This window comes from Chiloscyllium punctatum, chromosome 15 (assembly GCF_047496795.1).
Source record: "Chiloscyllium punctatum isolate Juve2018m chromosome 15, sChiPun1.3, whole genome shotgun sequence".
Lineage (NCBI taxonomy): Eukaryota > Metazoa > Chordata > Chondrichthyes > Orectolobiformes > Hemiscylliidae > Chiloscyllium > Chiloscyllium punctatum.
Genome location: NC_092753.1, coordinates 103,079,324 through 103,097,646, shown reverse-complemented (window position 1 = coordinate 103,097,646; position 18,323 = coordinate 103,079,324). Strand labels below are relative to the sequence as shown.

General features: G+C 43.9%; 1 protein-coding gene across 4 annotated transcripts in view; it reads left to right on the top strand.

Annotated features, from left to right (window-relative positions):
- LOC140486540 (homeobox protein PKNOX1-like) overlaps positions 1-18,323 on the top strand; it is a 114,468-nt gene that overhangs the window by 45,240 nt on the left and 50,905 nt on the right. For 3 of the 4 annotated variants that reach the window (XM_072585822.1, XM_072585824.1, XM_072585825.1), the window contains exon 4: positions 6,525-6,696. The exons of the other annotated variant lie outside the window; for it this stretch is intronic. In XM_072585822.1, coding sequence (XP_072441923.1) covers positions 6,525-6,696 — 172 coding nt within the window. The remainder of the gene's footprint in view (positions 1-6,524; positions 6,697-18,323) is intronic. 4 annotated transcript variants of the gene reach the window in all.

The following is an 18,323-nucleotide window of genomic DNA, read 5'->3' as shown; positions in this document are numbered from 1 at the left end:
AAATCCGTGCTGGCTGTCCCTAATCAAGCAGTGTCTTTCCAGATATTCGTAAATCCTATCCCTCAGTACCCTTTCCATTACCTTGCCTACCACTGAAGTAGGACTAACTGGCCTGTAATTCCCGGAGTTATCCCTATTTCCTTTTTTGAACAGGGGCACAACATTCTCCACTCTCCAGTCCCCTGGTACCACCCCCGTTGACCGTGAAGACGAAAACATTGCCAACGACTCTGCAATTTCCTCTCTTGCTTCCCACAAACCTGTTGGACTATAACCTGGTGTTATGTGATTTTTAATTTTTTTTTAGCCTTTCTAGTGCTTTTCTTTCTTGTGTATTGAGTTCACTTCCTTTTTCCTGTTTAATGTTGGTGCAACTGATGGTTTGCTGGGTTTCTCTGTGAGTTGGTTGTCTTTCAGTGTTGAAAGTGTTGTTCAGTGCTGCTAAGAAATCTTTCTTGTCCGCATCCTGGAAGTTGTAATTTAATCCTTACTAAGACGGCTTTTTCAGTGTCTGTTAAATGTCAGTCAGATAAGTATTTTTATCCATGCTTCTATGTTATTATTTTGTGTAAGTTTGTCTGTTTTTTTTCTAGTTTTTTTCATTTTCTGTGTTTGTCACTGTCTTATGTTTATGGCTTGTTGCACTGTGTCTGTCCATTCATGGTCTGTTGTATTAGTGAGTAAAGATTTTTGGTGCAAAGTTTCCTGATTGTATTTATGGAGTCTGTTGTGGGCATCTTTAATCATTTCTGTAAGCATTCTGCAGGCGTTTTGCTCTGCTGTTCTTTTGGCTAGTGGGGTGTTAAGGGGAGGTTGGTATTGAAGACACATAGGTGGTACCCATTTCCTTAGGCATTTGTGCATGAAGTACAGCTGTTTGTGAGTGGCACTCAGTCGGATGGCATTTGTTTCCCATTTTTTGGAAATGACAGCACCGACCCAAGGAAACCCAAACGCACAAATAGAAAGCAGGCTACGCCACCACTGCTTCATCTGGAGGCTCACTGAAGGTGTTACCTAGTATGGTGATGAAACATCTGAAAACGAACCTTTCAGCTCAGCGAGCAAACCTTCATCAAGAACCTATTTTTCTTTGCCCAAGTTCCTCTGCCGTCCAGAGGAGATATCCTGAACCTGAGTGCCAGGAAGGCAACACGGCCTTCAGGACTCTCAATTCTGACCAAAGAGTACAGGGCTGATTTCCCCTGACTACATTATCCTGATTACAACAACACTTTTCTTGTCCCTCGTGAATGGTTCTCTGTTACCAGGCTGCTCTGGTCAGTTTGCTCATTCTCTCTAAAAACCCCACTCTCATTCCTACAGGGAGCAAGGCTCTTGAACTTGTTAGACAAGCTGAGGCTCCTTCAGTAGTACCTCCTGGATCCCTCTACCTGCCTCACCCTTTTTCCCTACTGTTATCAGACTTTTCAACGGACCTCTCAAATGTTAATATTGATCTCTTTCTCTGTACCTTCTCTGCGGCTGGAACACTACTCTGCTCACTGTTCAGCTACCCTGATGCACTTTGTATTGGATGATCTGCCCATGTAGCACACAAAGCAACACTTTTCAGTTTACCTCAGTATGTGACAACAACAAATCAAATAAAATCACCCTGCTGTCCTTGACCGTAGATTGAATTTGAGATAGTTAATCTGAATTGTGTGACTGCCTCCTGAAACACAGTATCCAGGTAACTGTCCCCCTCTCTGATACACTGTACAAAACTCAGACACCAGCTCATCAACTCTGAGCTGGAATTCATCAAGCAATCAACACATGCTACAGATGTGGTCACTATGAACCACAATCGGGTACACCAACTCACACAACATGCAAATGCAACACACAGCTCTTCCCAGCATCGCTCTTTTAATGACTTTGTTCTCAATTTGATTTTTAAAAAATTCCTACTGTTCTTTTAATTTGTGACCTGAAAATATTGCCCCAATTAACCTTCAGTCTAAAAATGATCTATAATAGATAGTCAAATTATATGCTATTACCAACCAATGAGCTTATAGTTTACTTGTGATGTCACTCTTGTGCTGGGCCCCTCATCCTGGGCTTCAATTTATACTGTTAAAAAAAACCTTAGAAATTATGAGCCAAGAAAAAGCAAAAAAAACCTTTTCCCCTCCGCACTGAATTACCATGTTGCCATCAAATTCCCTAAACTGTATCTCATCCTGGATATAATGTCTTTTTCCTGACCATGATGAATGTATCACTGATGAGTTGGAACAGGAGGAAGGGGTTTAGATTCCTGGATCACTGGATCCATTTTGGGGAAGGTGGACCATGTACAAGGCCACCTGAACCAGAACAGAATGAACAGAATTAGATTAGGATAAAAAATGGAAGCTGATGCTAGACACTGAGAACTCAGAACGCTATGCCTGAGAGTTGTATAGAAATTGCAGGGGTTACTTAAAAGATAAATTAATAGAGCAAATATGAAAAAACACCGGTGCGTAATATGACAGAAATCCAAAGCTGCTTTATAAGTATGTTAGGGGCAGCACAATAATCAGAACAAGAGTAGGGCCCATTCGAAACCATATGAGAAGCTGAACTTGTTGCTGAAATTATAAATCAGCACTTTGCATCTGTATTCACAATAGAGAAGGATGATGTAGGACTTGAAGACAGGGAGGGAACTGTGATAAATTTGAACAAATTAACATAGAGAGAGAGGGAGTATTAGCAGTTTTAGCAAGCATGAGAATGAATAAATCCCCAGGCCCAGATGGCAATATCTGTGGACAGAGAAACTGAGTTAATGTCTTGAGTCTGGCCTGATGTCTTCAGAATGAAGTGTTTCAGATTTTTAAAACCAACAGTATTTTACATTTATTTGAAAGAGTGAGGACCATTAGGGACAAAAGTGACAAAGTGTGGACATATAGATAATGTTTAAGTGAGTACTTTGCATCTGTATTCATGATAGAGAAGGTTGATGTAAATATAGATATCAAGGAAGTGGATATACTTCTGTAATATGCTTTAGATTAGGTTACCTACAATGTGGAAGCAGGTCATTCGGTTCAACAAGTCCACACTGACCCTTCGAAGAGTGACCCACCCAGACCCATTCCTCAATATTTACCCCTAACTAATGCACCTAACACTGTGGGCAATTTAGTATGGTCAATTCACCTGACCTGCACACATCTTTGGATTGTGGGAGGAAATTGGAACACCGGAGGAAACCCACGCAGACATAGAGAATTTGCAGACTTTGTCGCCCGAGGTTTGAATAGAACCCGATCCCTGACGCTGTGAGGCAGCAGTGACAAGCATATACCCTGTGAACCCGTGACTTGCAAATCCCGACAACGCACCTGATTAGTGTGGGGATTGAGTCCACGACCTTGGCGTTATTAGCACCGTGCTCTAACCATCTGAGCTAACCAACCTACGAACAAATTACAGTTGAGAGGCAGGATGTATTAACGGTCTTAGCAAGCTTAATCTTGTCTAAACCTCCCAGCTCCAAATGAGATGCATCGAAGTCTGCTGTGGGAGACAGGAAGGAAATTTTAGGGGCCCTGACACTAATTTTCAAATTCTGTCTGGCCATAGGAAGGGTGCCGGAGGACTGGAGGACTGCTAATATGGTACCATTATTCAAGTAGATAAGTAGGGATAAATCAGGAAACTAAGGCCATTGAATCTATCACCTGTGGCAAGGAAATTTCTGAGGAGCATAATTAATAAAGAGGCAAGGATAATCAAGGGTTGTCAGCATGGCTGTGTGAGAGGAAGACCGTGTCGACAATTATGATTGAATTTCTCAAGGAGGTGATTAAGTGTATGTGGGTGAGGGTTGTGCAGTTGACGTAGACTTCAGTAAGGCTTTTTGATGAGGGGTCTCATGGAAGATTGGTCATGAAGCTAAGACTACATGGGATTCAGGGCACTTTGGCAAACTGGATGCAAAATTGGCTTTGGGGCAGGAAGCTGAGGGTAACGGTGGAAGGGTGTTTTTGTAATTGGAAACCTATGCCTGATGGCACATCACTGGGTTCTCTTGCTGTTTATTGTGGTATATTAATGATCTAGACATAAATATATAAAATATGTTCAGTAAGTTTGCAGATGTCATGAAAATTGGCGGTGGTCGATAGTGAGAAGGAAAGCCTTAAACTATAGACAGGGGAATGATGCCTTTTGGGTGGACTAACAAGGCAAGGGAATACACATTGAATGGTAGAACCCTGAGATGTACAGAGGGGTTTTGGTGTGCATGTCAGTAGATCCTTGAAAGCAACACAATAGGTGGATATGATGGTATGATACTTACCTACACTAGTTGAGGCATTGAATTCAAGATTAAGGAGGTTATACTTGAGCTGCATATAACGTTAGCTAGACCACAGCAATGTGGGCATTGCTGGCCAAGCCAGCATTCATTGCCATCCCTAATTGCCCAGGGGGCAGTTGAGAGTCAACCACATTGGAGTCACATGTAAACCAGACCATGTAAGGATGGCAGTTTCTTTCTGTAAAGAATATTAATGAGCCAGATGTTAATTGATAATGGATTCGTGCTCTTCATTAAATTCTTATTTCCAGATTTATTTACTGAACTAAAATTTCACCACCTGCCATTGCAGGATTCAAACCAGATATCCAGAACATTACCTGGTGTCTGGATTAATTGTGTCGTGATAATACCACTGGGCTATCACCTCCCACTAGGGTAGGTTGGAAAAATGTCTCCCATTAGTAGAGGGCTCAGAAACCAGGGAACAGAGTTTTAATGTAATGAACGGGAGGTTTCGAGGGAAATCAAGGAATAAAATGTTCGTCCAGAGGGGTGTGGGTAATTGGAACTCACTGTCTGAAAGGATGTTAGAGGTGGGAACTCTTAAGGTATTTAAGTGTTATTTAGATGAGCGCTTGAAATGTCAAATCATACAAATCTACGGGCCAAGTGCTGGAAAATGGGATTCGAATAATTTAATGTGATTCTATGTTTGATGACCAGCATGGACACGGTGGGCTAAATGTGCTGAAAAATTTGGTTACTCTATGTTTGTGGTATTCTTAAGAACAGGTGATGTAAAATTTACTGTGTGGGCAACCCTTCAGAAATCCTATATGGATGCTGGTGGGAATGTTCACACATTTAGAGTAATTCCAATAATTGTATCCGTTGCTCCCGATGTGGTCTCCTCTACATTGGGGAGACTGGGCGCCTCCTAGCAGAGCGCTTTAGGGAATATCTCCGAAACACCCGCACCAATCAACCAAACCGCCCCGTGGCCCAACATTTCAACTCCCCCTCCCACTCTGCCGAGGTCATGGAGGTCCTGGGCCTCCTTCACCGCCGCTCCCTCACCACCAGACGCCTGGAGGAAGAACGTCTCATCTTCCGCCTTGGAACACTTCAACCCCAGGGCATCAATGTGGACTTCAACAGCTTCCTCATTTCCCCTTTCCCCCACCTCATCCTAGTTTCAAAATTCCAGCTCAGCACTGTCTCCTTGACTTGTCTGGACTTGTCCGACCTGCCTATCTTCTTTTCCACCTATCCACTCCACCCTCTCCTCCTTGACCTATCACTGTCATCTCCTCCCCCACTCAGCCATTGTACTCTATGCTACTCTCTCCCCACCCCCACCCTCCTCTAGCTTATCTCTCTATGCTTCAGGCTCACTGCCTTTATTCCTGATGAAGGGCTTTTGCCCGAAACGTCGATTTCGCTGCTCGTTGGATGCTGCCTGAACTGCTGTGCTCTTCCAGCACCACTAATCCAGTATGAGGGTGATACCAGTCAATGAGATTGGCTACCTGGTCTCTGAGGTAAAATATCCTGCCTTAAGCTAATTGCTGGTTTTCACCACACTGATTGACTGAGCAGCTGTCAGCAGGAGCTGGGCACATTCCCTGTCAACTTTTTCACTGGCGGTACGAGAAACTGTCATTTGAAAATATTTGCCCCCTGGATCCGTATCAACACGACACTCAGCTATATCAAAGCCACTGCAACAAAATACATCCAATCTCGAAGGCTCAGTGCCATATTCTTGAAGACAGTTTAGAATGGCACTAAATGTAACCTGTTTAATGACACCCATGTCTCTTGAATGTTTCACTATTAAGGGTGCATTCATAATTTGAAATGTAATTATGACAGACACTGAGTGTTCTGAATTAAGCGTAAGTATTTCACCTAACCAGCTAGATAATAACAACAAAGACTGGCACTAATTCTCACATAGAATGTGCCCTTTAATGTCAGGTAGCCAACTCAGCAGCTACGTTGCTGGCTGGGGAAAATGTAGTGAATGTTGTTCTGATCTGTGAACAGGTTTCCAGGGTCAAATGAATTTCCATTTTCCAGTGATTTCCCTCTTCCCCCTGAAGAATAGACGAGTCTTCAGAAAATGAAGGCAGACCACAGATTATGATATAACTGACTCTCCATAACATTCCCTCTGGGTTTCAATATTGAGTGAGACAGCAACAGACCTTAGCAAATGATGCTCATACTATCCTGTATTTGTTTGCAGACATCCTCTGTTTCCACTCTTGGCTCTCCTGTTTGAGAAATGTGAGCAGTCGACACAAGGCTCTGAGTGCATCACCTCTGCAAGTTTTGACGTAGATATTGAAAACTTTGTTCGCAAGCAGGAAAAGGAAGGGAAGCCATTTTTCAGTGAAGATCCAGAAATCGATAACCTGGTGGGTTGTGGTGTATTGGAAGCTGCCTGTGTATTGCGTCTGCCTCTACGTGAGTCAGTACCTGCAGTGTTATGGTTAATATTTTCTCCAGGAAATCTTCCCAAATCTTCCTTTTCAGGCAGCTGGTAGACGCTGTGCCTGAGAGAAGTTAGCTAACGTGGTGGTATTCTCTTTCTACTGGATTCTCAAAGTAAGCAGCTCAAGTAATCAAGGGCCAAGGCTGAAATGAGACCAGCAGTTGAGTGGTCTTAACAGAACTCAAACCAAGGGTCAATGAGCAGGAGATTCCTGTTTAAGTGCTGCTTGATAGAACTGTCAATGTTTCCTTCCATCACTTTTATGAATAGGATGGTAATTTGCCAGGTTATGTTTGTCCTTGTGGGAAGGGCTTACTTGGACATTGTCAGGTAAATCACGATTCACAGAATTGTTACGGTGCCAAAGGAGGCTAATCAGACTATCATGTCTTCCCTAGCTCTCTGAGCTCTTTAAATGTTGTTGTGGTTCTGTTCGCCGAGCTGGGAATTTGTCTTGCAAACGTTTTGTCCCCTGTCTAGGTGACATCCTCAGTGCTTGGGAGCCTCCTGTGAAGCGCTTCTGTGCTGTTTCCTCCGGCATTTATAGTGGCCTGTCTCTGCCGCTTCCGGTTGTCAGTTCAAGCTGTCCACTGTAGTGGCCGGTATATTGGGTCCAAGTCGATGTGTTTGTTGATAGAGTCTGTGGATGAGTGCCATGCCTCTAGGAATTCCCTGGCTGTTCTCTGTTTGGCTTGCCCTATAATGGTGGTGTTGTCCCAGTTGAATTCATGTTGCTTGTCATCTGTGTGTGTGGCTACTAAGGATAGCTGGTCGTGTCATTTCGTGGCTAGTTGGTGTTCGTGTATACCGATCGTTAACTGTCTTCCTGTTTGTCCGATGTAGTGTTTTGTGCAGTCCTTGCATGGCATTTTGTACACTACATTGGTTTTGCTCATGTTGGGTATCGGGTCCTTCGTTCTGGTGAGTTGTTGTCTGAGCGTGGCTGTTGGTTTGTGTGCTGTTATGAGTCCTAGTGGTCGCAGTAGTCTGGCTGTCAGTTCAGAAATGCTCCTGATGTATGGTAGTGTGGCTAGTCCTTTGGGTTGCGGCATGTCCTCGTTCCGTTGTCTCTCCCTTAGGCATCTGTTGATGAAATTGCGAGGGTATCCGTTTTTGGCGAATACTTTGTATAGGTGTTCCTCTTCCTCTTTTTGTAGTTCTGGTGTGCTGCAGTGTGTTGTGGCCCTTTTGAATAGTTTCCTGATGCAACTTCTTTTGTGTGTGTTGGGGTGGTTGCTTTCATAGTTTAGGACTTGGTCTGTGTGTGTGGCTTTCCTGTAAACCTTTGTGGTGAATTCTCCGTTCGGTGTTCTCTGTACCATCACGTCTAGGAATGGGAGTTGGTTGTCCTTTTCTTCCTCTCTCGTGAATCGGATTCCTGTGAGTGTGGCGTTGATGATCCAGTGTGTGTTCTCTATTTCTGTGTTTTTAATTATTACAAAGGTGTCATCCACGTATCTGACCCAGAGTTTGGGTTGAAGTTGTGGTAAGACTGTTTGTTCTAACCTTTGCATTACTGCTTCTGCTATGAGTCCAGAGATCGGTGAGCCCGTGGGTGTTCCATGGATTTGTTCGTATATTTGGTTATTGAATGTGAAGTGTGTTGTGAGGCACAAGTCCAGTAGTTTAAGTATGCCGTCTTTGTTGATAGGTTCAACGTCCTGTTGTCTGTTACGTCTGTCCAGCAACTTGGCTCTTGTTTCTTTGGCTAGTGTTTTGTCGATGGAGGTGAATAGTGCCGTTACATCGAATGAGACCATAGTTTCTTCCTTGTCTATGTGTATATTTCTGATGATGTCCAAGAATTCCTGTGTCGATTGTATAGATTTCATCCACAGACTCTATCAACAAACACATCGACCTGGACCCAATATACCGGCCACTACAGTGGACAGCTCGAACTGACAACCAGAAGCGGCAGAGACAGGCCACTATAAATGCCGGAGGAAACAGCACAGAAGCGCTTCACAGGAGGCTCCCAAGCACTGAGGATGTCACCTAGACAGGGGACGAAATGTTTGCAAGACAAATTCCCAGCTCGGCGAACAGAACCACAACAACGAGCACCTGAGCTACAAATCTTCTCACAAACTTTGAACTCTTTAAATGTTCCTGACTGTTTCTGCCTCCACCATCTGATCAGGCAATGAGTCCAGATACCCACAACCCTTTGGATGAATTTTGTTTTTCTCAAATTCCCCTAAATGTCATATTCGTGACCTTAAAACTATGACTCCTGGTTATTGTCCTGTCTACTAGGGAATAGGTTTCTCCCTATCTACCCTGGATGTGCCCCTCAGAATTTTGTGCCCCTCAGAATTTTGTACACCTCAGTACATCCCCCTACAGCCATCTCTGCTCTGAGGAACACAACTCCATCTTATTTCGTCTCTCTTCATACCTGAATTGCTCCAGCCCAGGCAACATCCTGGTAAATCTCTTCTGTGCCCACTGTAATGTAATTGCATCCTCCCTATAGCGTGATAACCGGATCTGCACACAGTACTCCAACTATGGCCTAACTAATATTATATATGACTCTGTCCTCATCTTTTTGCTTTTTTATGCAATGCCCTGACTGATATAAGTATCAAGTAAGTAGCCAATATGCTTTACTCTGGAACCAGGGGTCACAGTCTAAGGATAGAAGATAAATTATTTTGGACTGAGAAAAGAGAGATCTTTTCACTCAAATAGTGGTAAGCCTGGGGAGTTCTCTGCCACAGAAAGCAGTTGAGGCCAAAAGATTGAAGAAGGATTTTCAAGAAGGATTTTGATATCGTGCTTTGGGCTAAAGGGATCAAAAGATATGGGGAGAAAGCGGGAACAGATAATTGAGTGGGATGATCAGCCATGATCACGTGGAATGGCAGAGCAGGCTCCACCTATTTTGTGTTTATTTCTATGGTCTACTGTACTCAGTTTGTTCACAGACATGCAGGGTAACTTGATTTATATGGTCCACTTGATTCCTTACTCCGACTCCACTTACAACTCTCTTATCTAATGCTATCTTCCTCTCTGCATTTTGTAATAATATTCTTTTCTGGTTCCCTCAATCCTGCTGAGTTAGTTTTTATCCTCCCCAAAAGCATCCTGTAAGGAACTCAATCCCACTGTGTTTAGGTGCAACCCATCTGGTTTATGCCGACTCTCCCAGAGTCACTCCCAGTGTTCCAGGAATCTAAAGCCTTCCCTCCTGCATCATCTTTCCAACTGCACATTCATCAATCCTATACTATCCTATATCTATCTATTCCTGAACTCACTCACATGTGGTGCTGGGAGTAAACCAGAGATTAGAATTTGAGTTTGCTAATTTTCTGCCGAGGTCGCTAAATTCTGACTGCAGGACCACGTCCCCCTTTCTATCTATGTTGTTAGTAGCAGTAGACTATGACCTCAAGCTGTTTGACCTTCCGTAGAAGAAGGTTATCTAAGATTATAAAGCAATCTTAATTAATTGGGTCAGTGGGCTGAGACTGGCAGATGGAATTTAATCTAAATAAATGCGAAGTATTGCATTTTGGTAAAACAAACAAGGCAGGGCTTGTATAATTAAAAATAAGCCCTTAGGTAGTGTTATAGAACAGAGAGAACATGAGTTTAAGCATATATATCTTTAAAGTTTGCATCACATATAGGTAGGGTGGTTAAGATGGCATTTAGCACATTTGCCTTCATTGCTCAGACCTTCGAATGTAGGAGTTGAGGTCGTACAGGATGTTGGTGAGGCCTTTCCTGGAGTACTGTGTACAGTGCTGGTTATCCTGTTATAGGAATGATAATATTAAACAGGAGAGGGTTCTGAAGAAATTTACCAGGATGTTGCTGGGAATGGAGGGTTTGAGTTATGGGAAGAGGCTGGATAGGTTGGACTTCCTTCACTAGAATATAGGAGGTTGAGGAGTGACCTTAAAAAGGTTTATAAAGTCATGAGGGGTATAAGGTGAATGGCAGGTGTGTTTTCCTTCATCAATCGACTTTGTAACTTCCTCAAAGAATTCTATTAAGTTAGTAAGACACAACCTTCCCTGCTCAAAACTATGTTGCCTATCACTGATAAGCCATTTTCTTTCAAATGGGAATAGATCCTATCCCTCAGTATCTTCTCCAGCAACTTCCCTACCATTGACATCAGGCTTACCGGTCTATAATTACCTAGAGTATCCCTGCTGACCTTCTTAAACTAGGGGTCAACATTAGCAATTCTCCAGTCCTCAGGATGCTGCAAAGATATCTGTTAAGGCCCCAGCTATTTCCTCTCTCCCTACCCTCAATAACTTGGGATAGATACCATCCACTTTAATGCCTTTTAGGATACCCAACACTTCCTCCCTCCTTATGCCAACTTAACCTAGAGTAATCAGACATCTATCCCTAACCTCAACATCTGTCATGTCCCTCTCCTCGGTGAATACCAATGCAAAGTTCTCGCTAAGAATTTCTGTGACACCACACATAACATTCCTTCTTTGTCCTTGAGTGGGCCAACTCTTTCTCCATTTACCCTCTTGCCCCTTATATATGAATAAAAGGCTTTGAGATTTTACTTAACCCTGTTTGCTACAGATATATCATGACCTCTTTTAGCTTTCTTAATTGTTTGTTTCAGATTGTCCTACATTCCTGATATTCTTCCAAAGCTTTGTCTGTCTTCAGTCGCCTAGACCTTATGTCGCATACTTTTTCCTCTGAGCTAGTCTCACAATTTCACCTGTCATCCATGGTTCCCTAATCTTTCCATTTCTAACCCTCATTTTCACAGGATAATGTCTCTCCTGCACTATAATCAACCTCTCTTTAAAGACCTCCTGCATACCAAATGTGGATTTACCTTCAAACAGCTGCTCCCAAGCTACATACCCCAACTCCTACCAAACTTTGGTATAGTTGCTCCCCCCCCATTTAGCACTCTTCCTTTAGGAGCACTCACATCTTTGTCCAAGAGTATTCTAAAACTTATGGAATTGTGATCACTATTCCCAAAGTAATCCCCTACAGAAACCTCCTGGCTGGGCTCATTCCCCAACACCAGGTTCAGTATGGCCCCTTCCCGAGTTGGACTATTTACATACTGCTCTTGAAAACCCTCCAGGATGCTCCTTACAAATTCTGCTTCATCCAGACCTCTAACACAAAGTGAATCCCAGTCAATATTGGGAAAATGAAAATCTCTTATCACAACACCCTGTTGCTCCTACATCTTTCTTGTAATCTGTTTATATATTTGTACCTCTATCTCTTGCTCACTGTTGGGAGGTCAATAGTACAGCCCCAACATTGTTACTGCACCCTTCCTATTTCTGAGCTCTGCCTATGTTGCCTCACTGTATGAGTCCTCCTTCACCACAGCTATGATATCCTCTCTGACAGTAAGGCAACTCCTCCACCCCTTTTACCTCCCTCTCTATCCTGCCTGAAGCATTGATATCCTGGGATATTTAGCTGCCAATCATGCCCTTCTCTCAACTAAGTCTCATTAAAGCAATAACATCATACTTCCAGGTACAAATCCAAGCCCTGCATTCATCTGCCATACCTACTACACTTCTCACACTAAAACAAATGCACCTCGGACCATCAGTCCCTTTGTGTTCATCATCTGCTCTCTGCTTACTCTTACCCTTATTCATGCTGACTTCATTATCTAGTTCCTCACAGGCTTTAGTTACTACCTCCTTAATGTCTACTAACCTCCTCATTTGGTTCCCATCCCCCTGCCACATTAGTTTAAATCCTCTCCAACAGTATTAGCAAAAGCAACCAAAGAACAAAGAAGATTTACAACCCAAGAACAGGCCCTTCGGCCCTCCAAGCCTGAGTCGATCCAAATCCACTGTCTAAACCTATCGCCCAATTCCTAAACATCTGTATCCCTCTGCTCCCCACCTACTCATGCATCTGTCTAGATGCACCTTAAATGAATCTACCGTGCCTGCCTCTACCACCTCTGCTGGCAACATCTTCCAGACTCCCACCACCCTCTGTGTGAAGTACTTGCCGCGTGTATCCCCCTTAAACTTACCACATCTCATCTTGAACGCGTGACTTCTCGTTATTGAATCCCTCACCCTGCGAAAAAGCTTATCTCTATCTACCCCGTCTATACCCTTCATGATTTTGTAAACCTTAATCAGGTCCCCCTTCAATCTCATTTTCTGAAATGAAAACAAACCTAACCTACTCAATTTCTCTTCATAGCTAGCACCTTCCATACCAGGCAACATTCTCATAAACCTTTTCTGCATTCTCTCCAAAACATCCACATCCTTTTGGTAATGTGGTGACCAGAACTGTACACAGTATTCTAAATATGGCCGAACCCAAGGTCTTGTACAATTTTAACATGACCTGCCAGCTCTAATACTAAATGCCCTGTCCGATGAAGGCAAGCATACCATATGCCTTCTTGACCACTCTATCCACCTGTGCAGCAACCTTCAGGTAGAAGGCAATGTGTGCACTCCCAGATCTCTCTGCCCATCAACTTTTCCCACGGCTCTTCTGTTTACAGTATAGTTCGCTGTAGAATTAGACTTCCCAAAAGGAACCCCAAAGATATTGGTTCCAGTCCGGCCCAGGTGTAGACCGTCCAATTTGTAATAGTCCCACCTCTCCTAGAACCGGTCCCTATGTCCCAAAGATCTGAACCCCTCCCTCCTGCACCATCTGCCAAGCCACTCATACATCCTGCCTATTCTTTCATTTCTGCTGAGACTACCACGTGGCACTGATAGCAATCGTAAGATTACTACGTCTGAGGTCCTACCTTTTAACTTGGTTCCTAACTCCCTAAATTATTCGTGTAGGACCTCATTCCATTTTTTTTACCTACATCATTGGTACCTATGTGCACCTCAACAAGTGGTTGTTCACCCTACCCCTTCAGAATGTCCTGCAGCCGATCTGAGACATCCCTGATCTGTGCACCTGGGAGATAACATACCATTCCAGTTCTCATTTCTGATCACAATATGACCTAAATACTCCCTTTACAATTGAATCCCCTATGACGATAACCCTTCCACTCTTTTACCTGCCCTTCTGTACAGCAGAAGGGTGCCATGAACCTAGCTACTGCTGTGTCCCTCTGGTGGGCATCTCCCCCAACAGTATCCAAAATGATATACCTGTTTTGGAGAGAGATGACCACAGGGGACACTTGCAATGCCTTCCTGCTCTTTCTCTGCCTTTAGATCACCCATTCCCTTTCTCCCTCAGCAACCCTAATCTGCAGTGTGACCAATTCACGAAATGTGCTATCCACGACATCCTCAGCGGATGCTCCACAGTGAGTCCATCTGCAGCTCCAGAGCCATCATGCGGTTCAACAGGAGCTGCAGCTGGATACATTCCCTGTACGTGAAGGAGTCAGGGACATCAGCAGTGTCCCTGAGCTTTCACATTGAGCAAGAGGAGCACAACGTGGACCTGAGATCTTCTGAGAAGTTTTTACCAATCACTTGGTTAAAACAAAATAGAAAACTTTACCTTATCAACACATCACAGAGTCTCTTTTTGGTTAGAGGAGGAGGACTGGTGAGAGAACCTACAAGTGTAGCGTCTTGGGTTCAGCTACTGTCCAAATATATCAGTTCACTCACCTTCCCAGAGCACAATTGGACCGCTCCCAGTCAGCTCCTCGCTCTCACCGCTGCTACAAATGTAGTTCACTCTTTACTAACATTGATGTATCAAGAGGATCTGATGACTGAACAGACCCACATTATATTTCAACAGAAAGATCTTGAAACAGTGGTCTTTCCCCATTGCACCTTGACGGCAGCTTTAGTGCATCCCTCAGGGATAGTCCTGGACCTTGGAAATGCCAGCCAGTAACACTTGGTTGAGGTCAACTCTTTGTATTGGGAGATCAACAAGCTTCGGGCAGACCAAAGAACGTCTTCAATGAGTTAATGGTCCTCAGGTGCAGTCAATGTTTGTCTTGATGTGTGTCCCAGGGAACAGACTGTGGAGCACAGAGTCCTGCATCACAGAGCTGTTCGAAATAAGTTATGACTAAAACCACTGCATCTCACCTCCCAGACTGCTTTTGCAAAGGTATATTCCAGAAGGCAATGTGTGACCATACCGCAGCCCCCTCACCAAAGCCACGACCATGCGATGGTGCAGAGAGTCCAGGTATACATGAAGGATCGAACAGGCAGTGCCCTTCCCATCACCAGACAAGTTATGTCTTGATGCTTGTTGGAAAGTTTTAGTGATAAGAATTCTGCCAAATAATTTTGACAGTCTCCTCAGGAAACAACCTGGCAGATCCACTGTCTCATTTTCGCACAGGATCACAAAGACACTAAGCACTGACCACTGCCTGATGGACTTAGGGTCAAAGATGTTTTTCTTTGCAAAGTTCTCCAGGAAGAGCAGATGATATGGAACAGCCAACTACTTGGAGCATTCTGCAGCCCTGACGTCAGATCCATCCTTTGCAATACCGGGAACATAGAGAACCTCAGTACATAGTAATACTTGATGTTTGCATTCCGAGGACCTGACTCTCACAAAGGTAGTCATCAGGATGAGGGTGGCATTGGGTACATTCTCTTCTTCTTCAACCCCCCCCCACCCCATCCCCACCGCCAGTAGTTCAGTTCCCAAAGAACGTGGCCTTGCTCTTGCCTCGATTTACTTTGATTCTCGAAGCCAGTCTCAATTGGTCACACATGCTCATGAGTCTGTGCATTGACAGTAGATCGAAGCAGAATATGGCAACATTATCCATGTATAAGGAAGCTTTTACCTGCTGGCCCGCCACTGTTTGGAATAGTCACCCATCTCAGGATTGCATCCTTCCTGATGGACTCAGCATATGGTCTATACAGTATACCAACTAGGTGCGAGAGAGGGCAGCTGGCTTGATTCCAAATCTGATCGGGAAGCTTTGTAATTCCTACCCATTGATTGAAACTGTGCAAACAATGTTGGCGTACAACAGTTGGATCCAATTGCAGATTCCTTTGCCAAAGCCAGTTTTGGAGAATATGTCCCTCAGGTAGGTGTGCGGTATCTTATCAAAGGCCTTCTGCAATTATATCCCTGAGGAGTGTGAGCCTCTCAGAGATCTTCCTGCCCCAGTACAGCACAGGCTTGGTTGGGATGAACCACTAATGGAAACCTAGAGTTGGTAAAATGTGGAGCTGGAAAAAGCACAGCAGGTCAAGTAGCATCAGAGGAGCAGGAGAGTCGATGTTTCAGTTCAGCACCCTTCATTAGGGCTCGTGCTTATTAGAAACATGCTCATGCTTCTTTTGTCCCAACCTGAAACGTCAACTCTCCTGCTCCTCTGATGCTGCCTGACCTGCTGTGCTTTTTCCAGCTGCATACTTTATCGACTCTGACTTTCTAGCATCTGCAGGCCTTACCATCTCTAAACAGGAAACTCATCCTTGAGTGGATAGACCTGTCTGGCTGTGGCCGGTGATATGATCGCTAGGCTGTTCATCTAGAAACCCAGTAATGTTCTGGGCCTGGGTTCAAATCCCACTATGGCAGATGATAGAATTTGAATTCTGTACAAATCTGGATTAGAGTCTAATGATCACCACAAATCTATTGTTGATTGTTGAAAAAAATCCATCTAATTCACTAACCTGGCCTATATATGTCTCCAGACCAACAACAATGTGGTTGACTCTTAACTGCCCTTTGGGCAATTAGGGATGGGTGATACTTTTAGAAATATCTGATACTGCTGGCATGTGAGTGGGGTAAATACTGGGCCATGAGGTTGCAGATTGTGTTGGAGTACAGTCCTGCTACTGCTGACCCACAGCACCTCATGAATGAACTTTTTTGGGTTGCTAGGCCTGTTTGAATCTGTATCATTTTTCACAGTGGTAGTGATGGTGCCTCACAGAGTATCCTCAATTTGAATATGTGGCTTCATTTCCACAAGAAGTGTGCAGTGGGTTCTCCTCCTGATACGGTCAGAGACCGAAGCATTCAACAATTCCATTCACGAGATGAGGTTAATTATGCTGTTCCCTTTTGTTGGATCCAGTCTGGCAGTTATGTCTTTTAGGACTCATCCAGTTCAGGCTGTAGTGTCTTTATTAAGTTTCGGTGATGTACTTGGTGAAGTTTAGAAGGAGGAGGGGAGGATCTTATTGAAACTTACAGAATATCAACAGGCTTGGTTAGAGTGGATGTGGAGAAGATGTTTCCACCACTAGGAGAGACAAGGACTTGGGAGCACAGCCTCAGCGAAGGGATGACCCTTTAGAACTGAGATGAGGAGGAATTTCTTCAGCAGAAGGTAATGAATCTGTGCGACCCATTGCTGTTGAGGGCTGTGGATGCCTAGTCACTGAGTGTATTTAAAATTGAGACAGATAGGTTCATGGTTAGTAAGGGGATCAAAGGTTATGGGGAAAAATCAAGAGAACGAGGTGAGAAACATCAGCCATTATCGAACATTATGGAGGTGGAGTACAAGAGTTGGCAAGCCATGTTGCAGCTGTATAAAATCCTTGTTAGGCCACTTTGGGAGTATTGTGTGCAGTTTTGGTCCACCACACTACCAGCAGGAAGTGGAAGCTTTGGAGAGAGTGCAGGGAGGTTCACCAGGATATTGCCTGGTCTTGAGGGCAATGGCTGAAGAAAGGTTTAAAAGACTAGGATTGTTTTCACTGGAAAGATGATGGCTAAGAGGAGACCTGATAGAGATCTACAAAATTGTTGGAGGAATAGGTAGAGTGGATAGTCAGAGGCTTTTTCCCAGGGTTGAAGTTTCAGTTACAAGGGGACACAGGTTCAAGGTAAGGGGTGGGGGATGTTTAAGGGAGTTGTACGAGGGAAGTTTTTCATGCAGGGAGTGGTCGGAGCCTGGAAAGCACTGCCAGAAAAGGTGGTAGAAGCAGCCACGTTGACTACATTTAAGAGGCATCAGAATGATTACATGAATAGGGAGGGAATAGGGGGAAACAAACCAGATAAGGGCAGAAGGCTTGGTTTTTAGTTTATACTGGATTAGTGGTGCTGGAAGAGCACAGCAGTTCAGGCAGCATCCAACGAGCAGCGAAATCGACGTTTCGGGCAAAAGCCCTTCATCAGGAAGATTCCTGATGAAGGGCTTTTGCCCGAAACGTCGATTTCGCTGCTCGTTGGATGCTGCCTGAACTGATGTGCTCTTCCAGCACCACTAATCCAGTATTTGCTTTCCAGAATCTGCAGTCATTGTTTTTACCTCATTGGTTTTTAGTTTAGTCAGGGCATGATGATTGGCATAGGCTTGGAGGGCCGAAGGGCCTGTTCCTGTGCTGTACTTCTCTTTTATTCTTTATTACACTGACTCCTCTTCTCACTGACATAAATAATGACTGGAATAGATAAGAATGATTGTACATTTAATTTACATTTTTAATTAGTGCACAATTTCTTCAATAATCAGAACTTTTGATCCAGACTGAGACCATTCAACCTCTCATCTTTGTTCTACTGCAATCACAACACTGCATAGATATTTTAATCAACCTTTTCAGACATATTGTGAACCTTGAACTTCAGGCCCAAATATGCTGCCCACTC